The sequence below is a fragment of the Aplysia californica genome, unplaced genomic scaffold (genome assembly GCF_000002075.1).
Source record: "Aplysia californica isolate F4 #8 unplaced genomic scaffold, AplCal3.0 scaffold00260, whole genome shotgun sequence".
Taxonomy (NCBI): Eukaryota; Metazoa; Mollusca; class Gastropoda; order Aplysiida; family Aplysiidae; genus Aplysia; species Aplysia californica.
Window position 1 is genome coordinate 658,020 of NW_004797530.1, and position 16,633 is coordinate 674,652.

At 37.4% G+C, this 16,633-nt stretch overlaps 1 protein-coding gene across 1 annotated transcript in view; it reads right to left on the minus strand.

Moving 5' to 3' along the window:
* Positions 1-2,432: 2,432 nt before the first annotated feature.
* The window catches only part of LOC100533425 (sodium channel alpha-subunit SCAP1), a gene marked incomplete in the record, with an annotated part of 152,143 nt that continues 137,942 nt past the window's right edge, over positions 2,433-16,633 (minus strand). The window contains 6 exon segments of the mRNA NM_001204708.1: positions 2,433-3,782; positions 4,546-4,816; positions 10,292-10,399; positions 11,261-11,398; positions 13,010-13,063; positions 13,710-13,811. Of these exon segments, the coding sequence (NP_001191637.1) occupies positions 2,530-3,782; positions 4,546-4,816; positions 10,292-10,399; positions 11,261-11,398; positions 13,010-13,063; positions 13,710-13,811 (1,926 nt within the window).

A 16,633-nucleotide genomic window follows, 5' to 3' on the forward strand; every position in this document is an offset into this window, starting at 1 on the left:
AGCAAACAAGTGCATTGGCTCTTTCCAATTATCAAATCCTCCCACCCCCACTTAGCCACTGTCAAAAACATTAAAAAGCAAGCTGTGATCCAAGCCACAGGCTTTCTGAATGGATACAGCAAAGTGGGTTCTTTTTTTTTCTTTTTTTTCTTTGCTTGTTTGAAGCTATCATATTGGCACAGTGTTAACTGAGATAATGTTATAAGTTATAAACAGAACTATGTGCATTCTGAGATCATCACACAGATATTGATATTTTTTAAATTATCACCACTAATATCACAAGAAATACTTTTAACCCTGTAATAAAGTCACAGTTATCAAAGGAACAATGGCCAGAGTGTGCAAAAAGGTTGAATATGGAAATGAAAACGAATCCCTGGATCATTATTAAAGGTGATACAAAAGCACACACAAAAATCTTACACAGAAGTGGTGAATATGGGGCCTTTATCAATGGGAAATTTTTACCCATTCCTGCTGACCTAATGTACATGTCATAATTCATCATTATCACAAACTAGTGTTTAATAACAGGGAACTTGCTTCAATCACATGGTATCTCCATCTTGCACCTAAGCATTAGTGTACAAAGCTTTCATATAGTATGTGTATTATATACTTAATATTTATAATAAGAGTCAGAAATCACATCTACACACTTGCACTCTCTCACCCACGAAGCAGTTGCGTGCTCCTCAAAAAGCTAAACAATAATATCCATGTAAATACATTCAGATTATATGTATAATATTATATATAATTGCCAAGGAGAGGTAATTGTGTGTGTATGAAAAGAGATTGTAGTTGTTGATAGGTATTATGCGTCCACTTAAAATAATAATTTAAAAGGCTGTACTTTATCATCTGCTATACCATTCAGTTTGTATGGACAAAGCAGACAATGGCTGTAGTGACTGTCACACAACAATACTGTTGTGCTATCCATCCCCTTGAAGTGAGTTCACAGTTGACAGAGTGGTGATGTGATGATTATACGAATGTCACGTAAATGCCCAATTAATTAGTAGAGAATAACAGTAAAACAATGCAAGGGCTATCTACAATAAGTAGCAAACAATAAACAAGAATTGCATCCTTGATAAAGTCATAATATGTATCACCACAACAGTAGCTCAGAGGTCAAAGTTCAAACTCAGCCACCGAAACAGAAGCAGAAGAAGAAGATCACACGGCAGGAATATTCACATTGTGGAAATCCGGATCGATGAAACAAACGGAATAAATTATTGGAAAGACATAACGATGTAAGTACTTCTTCGTAAGGTAAAACAAACGGCATAAATGGATGGGTTGCATCGTGAAGTGTCAAGCTAACATACAAACACACATAAACATTTTTTCGAACATGCATGCTTGCTTGAACATGCATAGAAGTGCATGCACACTTATGCCTCACCAAATCTCAATTAGGCAGTAGGACGCACATCATAATGCACAGGTAGAGAAGAATCTTGACCACCCTAGTTCTGTTTCAGGTGTTATGTTTCTCGTGCCAAGAATTATTGATATATGAAACTACTATTTTTCTCTGTTTCAATAAATCAGTCATTCAATGGCACACACACACACACACAAATGCTCCGAGCAATAACAGATGAAGCAATCTCAGTCAAAAATGAGCATACAATTATGAAACAATATTATCTAAGTCACTAGCCTTTACCACCAAAGACACTGAAATCAGAGAAAGAGTTCTACATACATGAAAGTCGGCCATAAATTTCATAAATTGACACAGAGCTGTTTTCACTATTCAAGCAACTCACTGAATCAGTGCCACATCTTAAAGCTCAACAGCCAAAAAGCAGTATTCAGTATTCAAAGACTGTGCATTTATTCCAGCAACCCCTACTCTCCCCTACGGATGGGAAAAACCCCCCAAAACTCATAGCTCCAATACCTAATTTGCTTGAGAAACACAATGTTGAAGAGAAGAGACCAAACATGATTTTTTTTTCTCTTTGTGTTCCCCTTTTCATAAAATCGACTACATTCTTGTGCGTAGATTGTTCTTCGACAATGTCTAAATGCACTGTGTTCATTCTAACAGGGAAGTAGAATCCATGAACCTTGAGTGGTTGCTACATTTTTGTTTGACCATGTCTTTTGACTGCTCTTATTTCATACTCTTTCCCAGCAACTGATCTAGCACTTGTCTGTCTTTCACTAACGTGCCCATTTTGAGATTAAAAAGAAAGAGAGATTAAAAAAAGAGACGTAAAAGGCTATCAGTTATATAATGCAATTCTACAAATATGTCGCAATATTTAAAAAAACCTCTTGCACCTCTCACCAGTCAGCTGCATTTCCTTATTGGGCACCACAAAATACAAAGGCATTGCGTGTTGTACTTAGCAAAGGAGATAATTACTGACCTGCATTTATAATGGCTCAGTCTTAGCCTCTGCACTTGTTCAGTCAAGGCAAAGTTTTACGTAAGGGATTGAGAAAGCAAAAATATTAGAACCTACGCCACTGCAAGCTTGTTGTGCCAAGACATCGCTCTTACGCCACCACCCCACTGTCAGGCCCCAGCTCCACAGTTTTGGGATCTGCATCTGTCTCATTGACAATGACAATGCCGCTATCCTGCAGACGTTGCTCCTCATCCTCTGTCTCTTTCGGCTTGTCTTGAGCTTGCTGGGAGCTGTCATCGTTACTATCCTTGGATGGACTGTCCTTCCCATCCCTCTTTGACCCATCCCTGTCCTTGGTTTTCTCACCATTCTCAGCCCCATGCCGACGTCCACCTCGAGTGCCGTTCATTCCTCCACCTCGGCCATCACCACCATTATCGTCATCGTTATCATCATCACTTTTTGAACTACGTGTGTCCTCATCTTTGCCACTGCTCCCTGTTCCATCTCCGAAGGTTATTCCTTTGAAATTCCTGTACGCCTTTTGGATGATCCTGGCTGCATAATGCTCCTTCTGCCGCCTTAGAGTACTACTGATGGGCTTATACTCCTCTTTCTCCTTGTCAGTTTCCTTTTGTGGGATATCTGACGTCTCTCCAGTGCCGAGGAAATTCTTGGTCAAAGCATCCAGTATATCCCGGCAGTAGCAACGATCGTTTTCACAGATAGGTATATCCAACTTGACCAGAATGAAATGATTGGGCTTGGGTAGCCTCAAGGGCTCCTCTAAGTAATCCACAAAGTCGGAGAGCTGATCCAGGGGAATGTACTTGCTGGCTTTTGGATCATATTTCTCCCACTTCTCATAGTACATGTCGAAGTCGTCGGGCGTCAGTCCCTGCTGTTCATCCTCTGTGGCCTGACTGAAGTTCTCCAAGATGACTGCGATGTACATGTTGACCACAACAAGGAAGGAGACTACAAGGTAAGTAGCCAGGTAGATGGTCGCTACGTTGTAGTCTTTGCAAGTACCCTCTGGTGCGCATCTGGCTATCAAACCATTCAACACATCACTCCATCCCGCACTGGTGCACATTTGAAACAAGAGGATGAAACTACGCAAGAATGTGTCAAAGTTGAACGCGTCGTCTAGACCGTACTTCTGCTCGGCACCCATGAAGAAGTTCATGCCCATGATGGCATAAATGAACATGATGAGGCCTAGCAGAAGCCCGATGTTGAACAAGGCGGGAAGGGACACGGCCATCGAGAACAGCAATGTGCGTATGCCTTTAGCAGACTTGACCAATCGCAGCACACGACCCACGCGGAACACTCGGATGACCCTGAGCAAAGTTGGCGAGATGAAGAAGCTGTCCTCAAACTCAGACAAGGAGGAAGCTGGAGAGAAAAAAAAGTAAAGATTCTTGTTCAGTTTATTATTGGGAAAAATACAGTTTTAGTCTAATTTCAAATCCAAAATGGACACAAATTTGGGTTATTTTGATGGAAGAGTACTTGATTCTCCATCAGGACCCTCAATTGATGAGTAACGTTATTAACACATTCTAGGGCATGAAAAAATTAGGACCCTGCTTGGATTCTAATGCTAAACCATTGCATACATTTTAGGGATGGGGGGAGAGAGTGAGTGCTGTGTTAAACCACAGTGATTTTACTGAGACAATAGAAGCTTGTTGGGTTTAAGTAATATGTGAGTTTGACCTTCAAGGCTGAATATTTCTTTCATGCCTGAGCTAATTTTTTATAATGACCGAAAATGTTGGTTTCAGTCAGAGCTTGGGTCTTCTTTACCTGGATCGTAACGCACAGATGTCATTTTTTTAAAGAACAGGTTTGGTTTTTTTTGCCTCTGATGCATTGAGACTTAGATTTTAATTAGAAAAAGAAAAGAGAGAGAGAAAAGGAGAGAGAATTAGAGAGAAAGAGAGAAAGAGAGAGAGAGAGAGAGAGAGAGAGAGAGAGAGAGAGAGAGAGAGAGAGAGAGAGAGAGAGAGAGAGAGAGAGAGGGGGGGCGCAGATTGGGAGATACCTTTAAAGAGGAAGATAAGGTACCAGTGATAACAGAAAGAAGTCAAGACTAATAAAAGTCCAGTCAAATCACTGAAAACTTCAGTAAGGCAATATAAACAAAGGTATTTACCTAAAATAGACAAGACCACAACAACAAAGTCGAAGACGTTCCATGGAATCTTGAAGTAGTACCACCGCAGCCCTATCAGCTTGAGAACGCATTCGGCGGTAAAGATGGTGATGAAGATGAGATTGAAGATACCCAGGATGTTCTTCATCTGAGCCGACATGCCATGGTGCTCAAACATCATGGTCAACATGTTGAGGATGATGATGACCATGATGGCAATGTCAAACTTCTGGTCAGTCGTGATGTCGAAGATGAGCCCTGCCAGCTTATACTGAAACATGAAAAATAAATAAAGTTAAACAAATAACATTTTAACAACTACAATAAGTGATTAACTGGTTAACAAGGGGTGTTTGATGTTCTGATACTGAATTGCGAGTCGCATGAAAATGTAAGTGGCGTGGAAAGAAAAAAAGCTCATGCGCTATGACGTTAACACAGATCTAAGAAATGCTATCCTCAAGGAAATGTCCTGGAATGACTAAGAGGAGAACAAAAAATCAATTGTATAGACCTGATGAAATAAAGGTAAAAATTAAGTCATCAGATATTGACAATGAATGAGAAAAAAATGAAAAATATAAAGCTTTTAAACAATGTAAATATATATATATATGATAATTAAGGAGACAGAGGTTGCGTTGAACTTTGAGATAAATCCAAATACATGACACTACTAGCAATAAAAACATTACACACGTTGGTAGATATTTTTAAAGATTTGTTTCTGGGACAATTAGCTCTTCAGACAAAATAGGGACAACAGACAGAAAAAATAAGACTAGGTTTGGTAAAAAACAAGACCTTATCAAGCCTCAAACCAAATAGCACAAGTACACACAGTACAGAGAAGAAAAAAAAATGTGTAAAATTTAGTAGCAGCATCTTCCAGTTGCCAAAACAAAACATTATTCGTCTCTTTAACCATAAGAACCACTATTACGTTAAAAGAAATATCACCTTCCAAACACCCCTTTTGCTTTCAGTAGGCCTTCTTTTATTTTAAAAAATGAAATATGAGGAGGAAGTTCTTTTGCTTGATGAGGATTTTTTTTTTCTTAAAACCAGAAGACAACACAGTCTTTCACTATAGGCTACCATAGGACATGTGACTAAAGAAGGCGCCAAAACATCCAGTAGCTTACAGCCATATTTGGAAGGGAATGGATACTTTAAACAGAGGAAGTCTGAGAAAACCACCTAAGCTTGGAAAGAACAATAAAACTACAGTAGTGCTTGCATAATATCATTGTTAGGTAGTAAAGATATTGTTTTTTAAAATATTTTTTTGTCTGAGAAATCCATCATTGCTTTAAAGAAAGAGAAATAGTAGGTCTACCGCATATAGGCCTATAGATAGATAGATAGACAGGAAAGAAGACAGATAGACTGTAAAACAGCATATTAATCCATAAATATAGATAAACAGATTGAGAGATACAAAGGCAGATAAACAGATAGATCAATAGAATATAAGAGACTATGCGAGTTGAGAGTGTCCAAAATTATTCTATGCTCGAGTTAGTGTCTGTTGGATTAGTTTGCGCTACTATTGTTTTGTTTTTTTCCATCAGCTCACAAATCAACAAATGTGCAAAAATAATGAATACCCAGTTTAAAAAATGCATACTTCATGACATGGATTCCTGAAACAGTGTACTTACATCAGTAAGCTCATAGTTTAAGATACTGGAACACAAATGAATATAGGCTAGTACCAAATCGTAAAACACACAGGCGAACAAATGAATTAACAAAAGTAAAAAGAAAACAGAAAAACTCTCAAGGTATGGATTAACAGGAACCTGAAATATTACATTGAGAAAAGAACAAAGTCTGTCGGGGGGAGGAGAAACAGAGGACAAAGTACACTCACAGAAACCTTGTGGCAAGCAAATGAGGGCAATAAAGCTTAGCATAGGCATCAGTATGAGACGCATCTGATTAAAATGTGCCGTAGAGATTTAACATGGGTATCTGTCTCAGTATACTCTTTCATTGTCTAGCTTATCAGATTCTGGATAGATAACAACTTAACTTATCAGAGCATTTCTAATATGGTACACTCATTACGGCATGAGTCGATGATCATAAGCAGGCTTTGGTAATTTAAAAGAAACTACAGCATCTGTCCCAAATATATATTTTGTTATTTTGTACTTCACTTGATACTGTGAAAATTACCCTCAATTGAAAAAAAAACATTTGTCCTTTTCATAAAAGTGAAAGGAATCAATCCATATTTATGAGAATATTTTATACTGATAAAGCCGAAATAGTTTGTGAAGTAATTATAAGAGCAGAGTTGTTAGATGTCACAAACTCAAAGACCCACTATTCAACTTATTTCTGTCATGCTAACTTATCGGTTCAGAAATACATGTTTTAAAATGATATGTAAGTTTTATGTGTGCATTTTTTAAATCTTAAAATAAAAAAAATCACTTTTCCATCTAATGTGGAAAAAAAAACACAAAAAGGAAAAGAAATATACCGTACACATTGTAATGATTTGGTAACTAGAGTTTTCTTTCACTTGTAGTAAAACCTATCAACTGCTTCGTGTGGGTCTCCGCTAAACACCATCTTGAAAAGTGACTATAGTACTGGTCTTTCACTTTAAAATGTTTAAAGTCAAATTGAAAATATGAGAAAAAAAAACACTTTTGGAATAGACTGAAATAAAGCCTTCGGAAAATGGATCAGATGCGTCAGGATATAAAAAAATTAAAGTGGTGGATGGAGGAATGGGAAAAGATGCTTTGGGAATGATGATAAAACAGCCGACACACAGGGCCATTTGGTAAGATTTACTGAAAAAAAATGAACAGTAAACAGAATGATATAATAATAATATTAAAGTCACCAAATATTTCAAAATTTTTGTTTAACAATTAGTCTTAACCATATCACAGAGGTTAATTTCATGCTTGAACTGCTTTATATCTTTTTCTGACATGCCTATCGCTCTTTTTAGAAGGTGGAGGACGAGACGTTGAAAGTCTATAAATAATTGTTTGCATATTGTTTTATTCTCTGGGTTGATCCAGAGATTTAAGCTTATAGCCTACATGATGGAGGTAATGTTATTGGTTTGTGAAGAGATTAGTAAAAAAAATCATTAAGTTCTTTTTCTCTCCTTGTTGAGTGAAGAAATATGAGCCAGTATTTAATAATAACAAACTCTTTAAAACTAAATAACATTGCTTGTAAATCAATCAAAATATCTTAAATGATATAGCATATACATAATATAGTAAATGTATCCTGACTCTTTATTTATCTCATTCATAATATGACTTCAATTTAGTTCCAAAGAAAAAATATTTTTTAAAAGAAGTGTGCGCTCGTTATATTTCAAAGTGTATATATGTCATCAGGAGGAAAGGAAATAGTAGCAATTCTTAAGATGGGGAAATTTGTGAAAGAGCAAACTTGGGTAAAAAGGGGCAGAAACTCAAGGTCTGTTTGTGAGAGCCATAAGGGAAGAACCACAACATTGTCTACTCCTTGAGGGTTTCAGGAGAGTTTCGGTGAAACAGCAGACAATGAGAATATGGAAAAGGCAGAAGAATTATCACACCATCCCCCACACCCCACCCTCTCCAAAACATCCAATCTATTTGCGCTTTTATGTGTATACTCCTCACTTTGAAAACTCTTCCAAGAAAAATTTAATATCGAATAATCACAGTACGATCAGTCAAATCACTCTATTTCACCAAATTCAAATGATCAGACTACTCAATAACATATTATATAGCCTGGTTGTTTTTGTTTTTTTAAATGATTAAATGTAAAAGCGTCTACCTCAAAAGATAGAAGGCGATTTGAAAATAAATAACGAAGGTTACTTGATGTACCAGACAAGAATTGTCTGCTCGCTCTAGTGGAGTGTCCACAGGATATGTTCTGCATTGAAGCTTTATTATTCAATAAGGACATCTTTCCGGGGGTTTTTCACATAAGCTACAGGTTTTAGACACATCAATTTTTTCACAAGAGGAATTTTGATATTGATGGAAGATTTTACAGCAAGGTTGATGGATTTTCTTTTCATTAAATTTCATATGAATTCATTACTGAAGATTTTTTTTTTCAAGGGTTAAAGCAAAATATTTTGGACTTGCCAGTTGTTTTCCAAAAGAAAAATGAAATTTTGGAAACACTCTCTTTCACTGAGGCTTCTTAAAAACATTTTGGATTGAAAGGGACACACAAACTTAGTGGGTGGTACAGTGAGGAAGCTGGGGATGGGAAATATCTAAGGAAAGTCTGTGTCTAGGGTTTGGGTAAACACGTCAGACACTTGCTGTCTCAATCAGTGTATTAGTTTGCTTGCAAAGGGGAACAACTGATGGCCAGTTGCTATTATGCCTTTTTTCCAAATTACCTTCTCAGCATCCTAAAAGAAAAAAAGGAGAAACAAGCAAGAAATATTTACACATATCACTGAAAAAAAATAACAGCTACGTAACATTTCACAATCGTTTGATCTTTCTATTATGAAAAGACAGTGAGAAAACGTTACGCATTGAGTACAAAAGTAAATTAGCATAGCATGGCACTATATAGCAGCATGCAAAAATGAATTTTGAAGAGAAAACTTTCACTTTCATATTGTATACACCTGTCCTAGCAATCAAGACAGCATATTGGTGACTTTCTGATAACTATGTACAGCTTGGCCATGCCTACATCTTGAGGTGAGAGGAAAACATAGAAAGCATCACACGTGTTTCTGACAGAGCAACATAGTCTACACGGACTAGGCTAGGCTAGGCTAGGCTAGGCTAGGCTAGCTAAAGCATTTTGCATAGCAACACCGAATATTCCAACACACAAGCATACAAAGAATGTACGTCGAAAATATGGAGACCAGGAACGGAATAGCCTACCTGACCATATACATTGCAAAGTTAAACTTTGTTGTTTGTTATATGTTTTATTACATGGGAAATAATGAATTCTGTCTACGAAAATGATTCCTCAACCACAGGAACATCAGCAGAGGTAACTTTTCTTTACTGTAAGAATCCGTATTAATTTGTGTATAAAATGTTCTCATTCACAACAAATTTTTTCACAGTTCTTTTGTTTCTCCGTAGGCTGCACTATACTTTCTGAACAGACTTGTTAAAAATAGCTATTTTTTCCAATTAATGAACATTTTGCAGTCACACAGCCAGCGGTACAAAATACTCCATCTGGTCACCCAGCCAGGAGAGCGACTTTTCAGGCCTGACACAGTGTGATCAGAATGGTTTATTTTAACCGGCGCATTATTGCGCCAAGTGACCGCAGCAAAGTGTTAAGTAGCCTCAAGTTTGCTCATTTCCTTTAAATTGTTCCCTCTCACTTTTGCCTTTCTTCACTCCATTCCCATTCCCCTTCCAAACCATCAATTCATTTTCTCTCTCTTTCACTGTCCTCATTTTATAGCTTTTAATTACAAACTTTTACAATTGGTCAAATCAGTCACCAATAGCATGATTCTATCATATTTGTGCGGATAGTCCTACAGTTTTTATTCTTTTTATTTGAAATCAAATAAGCGCTTTATACTGTCAAAATGTTCTTCCTTCTTACACAGAAAGACACATATATGAAAACACTATCACAGACACACTATGTACTTCACTGTCACAGAGCTAAAGGAGCACATATCATGAGAAATGACCTGTCCGACCAACTCAGGAACATACACAAGAAATCTTTCTAGAAATATTCGGCTTGCAGAACTCACCTTGGGCCTAGGTATAGACTTTTGTGGTGACTTGGACTGCATTCGTTTCATGGCATTGTAATACTTCTTCTGGTCTTCTGTCATGAACATCTCCAAAGATCCTCCAGCCTAAAAGAAGCCAATTATGGGAGAGATGAAAATAAGGAGAGGCTAAATAAAACAAACAAAAAATGAATAAATAAATGAAATATTCGATCACTTAAAATAAGTAATAAAAATAAACACAAATTATTGAAAAATAAGCAGCCCAAAAATACAAAAATTCAAATGAAAAAGGCAACTAGGAAATCCCATAAATAAGAAACAAGCAAAAAACAAACCCCAAATACTCCAAAACACAGCATAGCCAATTGTAAAAATGTTTTTAAAAAATAAAAAAAAGTTACAAAAGAACATGAATTAAAACGGATAGAGACTGACTGACAAAAATCACAAGAGCCCAGGAGACTCCTACAAAAACTCCTACAAAATGACAAACTTTCACAGATTCAACAACTTTGAAACACAACATGCTATCTAGACATAGTTTTCCTGCAATTAAGAAGAGTAGACATAAAATTTCTTTTCAATAAATTTGATCTGCACTAAAATTGAATCAGCCATGAGTGTACACCGACGATGGGAACCTGCAAGAACAAACTTTGACCATGATACCAGACTTAACTCTTTCACTACCAGGGGTTTTTCCTCACCTGGACCGGGCCCTATCTGTGACCTACTTTTTGATTCTTCCTACCCTCAGACAAATTAAAGATTTGGCAGTGTTGGACAGAGACCTCGGTGGACAGGTTAAAAATATAGAAAAAAATGAAAGGCTGTCACAGAACAGTGGCCGTTATTACAAGTAACTACTATAAAAGGGGATCTTTAAGACTGATTTGACTGTAGGCCTACTTATTTGTCCCCATCGCTTGTACTCTATATCAACAACAACAACAACAACAAATAAACAAAAAGATAGAAGCTTACCTTCTTTTTCTGTGAGTTGAAATTCTCAATAATGACACCAATGAAGAGGTTGAGAGTGAAGAAAGAGCAAAAGACAATGAAAAGGACGAAGAACAGGTACATGATAACATTCTCTTCTCGCGACGGTTGCTGGCCGATCTGAAGCAAAGACAAAGTAGAGAGCATCATTAATGACTCGTTAGATATTATATTATATTACAAAGATGTATGTGCTGCAAGATGACAGAATGAATCCCATGCTGCAATATAACACTATGAGTATCAATGAAAGATTTGTCCGAGTTCTACAAATGGGTGAAAACATTATTCATCTTGTTGCTTTTATTCCAAAATTATATCCTTTGAAATTACAAAATTACAAAACATAGTTCAGAGGAAATCCAGGCTTTGCACAATATTTCAAAACAGTTCAGAGCAGCAAATGATCATTTTATCATGTTGCTATATAAATATAATATCTAAAAGTATACATGTGTGTCAGCCCAAAACCTGTAACACTAAGGAAACTTATTGATGAGTCTAATCTGCTGAATCCTTTATTAAAAGAAAAGCATTAGTTGGTGATTCCTACCATGATTTACTGAATATTTTTCAAAACACTTCTAGTACCGTCAGCAACTGTAGTTGCCAGGCCGTAGTATGTGCTCATTACTGCTGGCGACTTAAGTAGCTGATTTGACCAGGCACACTAAACATAAACAACGAACAGAGCCATTGCACTGAAGTAAATAGCTGAATGTTTGATGAACCTCTGTGAATTTTTAAAGTGGGTTTCTTGGGCCTCGAAGGTTTTTTGATTTAAAAAAAAAATTATATCTTGACTCCAGTGTTCTAAACTGGTGTGGTACCTGACAGCTTCAAATATAAGAGCCTTTATGCCTGTAAGTGCTAAAGGGTGTAGTGAAATGATTTCTAGGAAGGCAACTTCAAAGTTTAATTATTACATTTTTATATATATACAAATATGCAATTCAATGTTCTGGTATGAATTAGAGAGAGTATGTATATATATATAAGTATTTCTGGAGCATTTGAACTGGATTTTTGTATATGTGCCTGTCAAAACTCATTGCTTCTTAAAAAATGTACACTTTAATCTGTATCTGTCCACAATCAAGTAGTATCTTTATCTTTTCCCCTCGTGTGTTCTGTAAATCTCTCTCTCTCTCTCTCTCTCTCTCTCTCTCTCTCTCTCTCTCTCTCTCTCTCTCTCTCTCTCTCTCTCTCTCTCTCTCTCTCTCTCTCTCTCTCTCTGTGTGTGCTTGTCTGTCTTTCTCACTTTTGCATTATGAAAATGTCGTGTGTGTGTGTGTGTGTGTGTGTGTGTGTGCGTGTTTGTGTTTGTGTGTGTGTGTGTGTGACAGACAGAGAGAAAGAGAGAGAGAGAGAGAGAGAGAGAAAGAAAGAAAGAAAGGGAGAGAGAGAAAGAAAGGGATAGAGATAAAGAAAGAGAAAAGGGATAGAGAGGTGAAACTTATGAAAGCATGTGTGTGAATGTGCAGGTGTGCCAGTGTACTAACAAAACCCCAAATTTTTTTTTAACGGAGTTCGTACAAGAACCCCCCCCCCTCAGGAGAAAAGCACAAAGAAAGAGGAGGGAGGGTTGGGGGGAGGGGAGAAGAGGGGAAGGGAGCTGCAAAGAACTGCTATTCAAAGACTAAAGGATAAAGATGCATCATATATCAGCATACAATACAAACATTCTTAATTCATTACTTAATTTAGAAAGTACACTATTCGGAAACTTACTTCTGTCGAATCTATTGCATTATTCATAATGTCAATCCAGCCCTTGTAAGTTGCCTGCAAGAGAAGCAGTTATTCATATCATATTTTAAAAAATCAGAAAGAGGGATAATAAATTTCATATAACCTTCATTCTGATCCACATCCTCCTAAAAATAAAAATCTTAGTTTTAAAACAGCTCAACAAAATTATAACTATAGATGGAAAGCAGAAGAAAAGTCGAACTTTTATTATATTTGAAGATTTCAGTAATAAATACACTAGCCTAGAAATAATTGACTGTACATGGGCTCAAAATTCCAATTAAGTGACTTTACACCTAAATATACAAAAACATCAAATTTACCTCAACTTCACCATTTTATTTTTGTTCCTTCCTTTTTAAACCATGATATAATGGTCTAAACCTGATTAACCAAAAGTTGACTAACATTTTAGAAACATTTTTAATAAAAATGATGACTTCTAAAGAAATTTATCAAGCAATAGAAGACTGAATAAAAAAAAAATCTTTCTATCCTTCATTCAGACTTCCCAAAATCTGCTATGCTACTTTGATTTTCAAATAAGATTTAGTAAAGGAAATAAAAAAGAAGCATTTTCCTCTAACGATTTCTGGGGCTGCCTATCGATATCCTTGTTTCTCCCTTGTATGTACACTCTGGGCAGCTGACAGTATTCAAACCCACCCCATACACATACCACTTGAAACAAAGCCAAATATGCGGAGAGCACATGATCAAAATTGATCTGGGCATTGGTCCAGTTGTATCCCTTGTCAATGCAGACTGTTTTGTTTGGGACCTGCCAGAAAAAAAGCACAAACCAAAAAAATCAGACATGATTATTAATAAGGGAGCACATTTTTAATAGTTTGTTAGGTTTGGTTTACTTGAGCCCTGTATTCCAAACGTACTTGGCCTTTGATTACAATGCACATCTTGGGTCTCCACACTTTGTGTGGCCACATGTAGGCTGCCATGATGTCATGTACGAAACATCCTTTAATGTATTCAAAGTATTTCTAAAGAATGTGGTGGTTGGGGGTGCTCAAATAAACTTTTACTGTTGGCAATTAACTTTATTATCTATACAACTGATATCGGCGTTATTATCATCATCATCCTGATCCTCATCACTGTCGTTGTCACAATGGTTGTTGTCATCATCTTTGTTTTCATTATTATGGTGAAAAGTTGAGAGAAAGGGAGTATTGTATAATCTTAATCACTTTATATTATTGTCATCATCATCATCACCATCATCACCATCTTCACCATCGCCATCATCATCATCATCATCATCATCATCATCATCATCATCATCATCATCATCATCATCATCATCATTATAAATAGCAAGGAATAAAAAGGGTTGGAGACTTGTAGAATTTTAAAATTTCATCATCATCATCATCATCATCATCATCATCATCATCATCATCATCATCATCATCATCATCACCATCTTCGGCATCACCATCATCATCATCTTCACCATCACCATCACGATCATCATCATCATCATCATTATTATCATCAGTAACAGCAGTAGCAGCAGAAGAAGAAGATAAAGAACAAGGACAAGACCAAGAACAAGAACAAGAACAAGAATAAGAAGTACAAGAAGTAGATTTTTGTTAATTCTTTCACATTCTTTGCTTTAGAATGACAGTACACACTGTAGCCTTTTATCTCTTCTGACCGAATACTCAGAGCACGTGGCAGAAATTTGACACAATTGAGGGTGGCTTCAGTTTCCTTTTTGGAGGGGCAAATATTTTCAAGTTTGCACTATTTAATCAAATCTTCCACAACCAAATGTGTTATTTTGAGGTACTGTTAACCACGATTTCATCAAAGTGGTGCTAATTGTGAAGAAGAATAAATAAAACAAATTTGATGACCTTGCAATATGTTATAGCCCCCTTAAGCAGCACCCTTTGGAAGTTACAACACACGATCTACAATTCAATGTTCTGGTATGAATTAGAGAGAGTATGTATATATATATATGTGTGTGTGTGTGTGTGTGTGTGTGTGTGTGTGTGTGTGTGTGTGTGTGTGTGTGTGTGTACCTACATATGTGTACGTGAATGCATGCGTGTGTTTTGATCGTATTCTTTGATCTGCCTGTTATTGCTCACGCAGCGGCCGGTTGGAGCGCATCCCTGGTAGGTCCAACTCCTTTACTGTCCCTGTATTGTTCTGTCTGTCCGTCTGTTTGTCTTACTTTTCATCACCATCATCATCATCATCATCATCATCATCATCATCATCATCATCATCATCATCATCGATGCCTTCCACTCCTGGCACGGTACAGGCCTCCTTCCATTTATCTATGTCCTGAGCCATCCGTTCAAGCCCATTCCAAGTGAGCTTTATCTCTCTCATGTCCCTTTCCACACATCTCCTCCATGTTTCCCCTGGCCTACCCCTGCCTCGTGCCACCTGTGGGTTCCCCTGCAACGACTGTCTTGTGATGTTTCCGCTGGGCTTTCCGAAGGTGTGTCCCATCCATCGCCACTTTCTTAGTCCTATTTCTATTTCTATATCCTTTTGACCTGTCCTTTTCCTCACCTCTTCATTCCTTATTCTATCTTGCCACTTAATTTTAAGGACATTCCTCATACATCTGTTGATGAAAGTCTGAACTTTATGCTGTACTGTCTTTGTTGTCTTCCAACTGTCGCAGCCGTCGAGGAACACAGACTTGACATTGGAGTAAAAGAGTCGAATCTTGGTGCGCGGTGAGATGTTGCTTGCTTTCCAGACTTTTGATAATTGATTGAAAGCTGACCTTGCCTTCGGGGTTCTTGCTTTTACACCTGCCTCAGTTCCACATTTATCATCCATGACACTTCCAAGGTAGGTAAAGCAGTCCGCTTCTTCCAGGGGAGTGTCTCCCCCTGTCACAGCAGGGCTTGAAACTTTTCCCATCTTCACTACAAGTACTTTCAATTTGCCCGGATGTTTGTTCTTAGAATTATTATTTTTAGATTTGATACAATCCATGGCAAAGTCTGTCTCTCTATCTATATATATATTATATCTCTCCCCCCCCCTTCTCTCTCTCTCTCTCTCTCTCTCTCTCTCTCTCTCTCTCTCTCTCTCTCTCTCTCCCTCCCTCTCTCTGTCTTTTACTTGACGACATACTTTATAATTCAATCGTCCCTTCTCTTCACACGCACACACATATGATCGCTGCTAAGCACAAGGGGGCTATCCCGAAAAATGCTGTTTTGAGAAAATCGAAGGCAAAGTTTTTGCCCCCTGTTCAGTTTCTTCAAAAGACAAGTAGAGTTTTTTTCTATAACCAAACAAATGTACACACCAATGAGACCAAACTTCTCCTACAGGTAGGGCAATGCCCACTTTTGGGGTAGGTCAAGATTTCTGGAAACCCCCGAAATCTTAGTTATCCCGCTTGTCCTTAAAAGCGACCATATATATGCACACACACACACACACACACACACACACATACACCCCCACCCCTCCACACACACGCACGCACGCACAAACACACCTCAAACCACACCCTTTCTGAATCTATTACTCCTTTTTAACCCCACCTTCACACTTTTTTCCATACATGCCCACACAAAAAAACACTTCTCAACC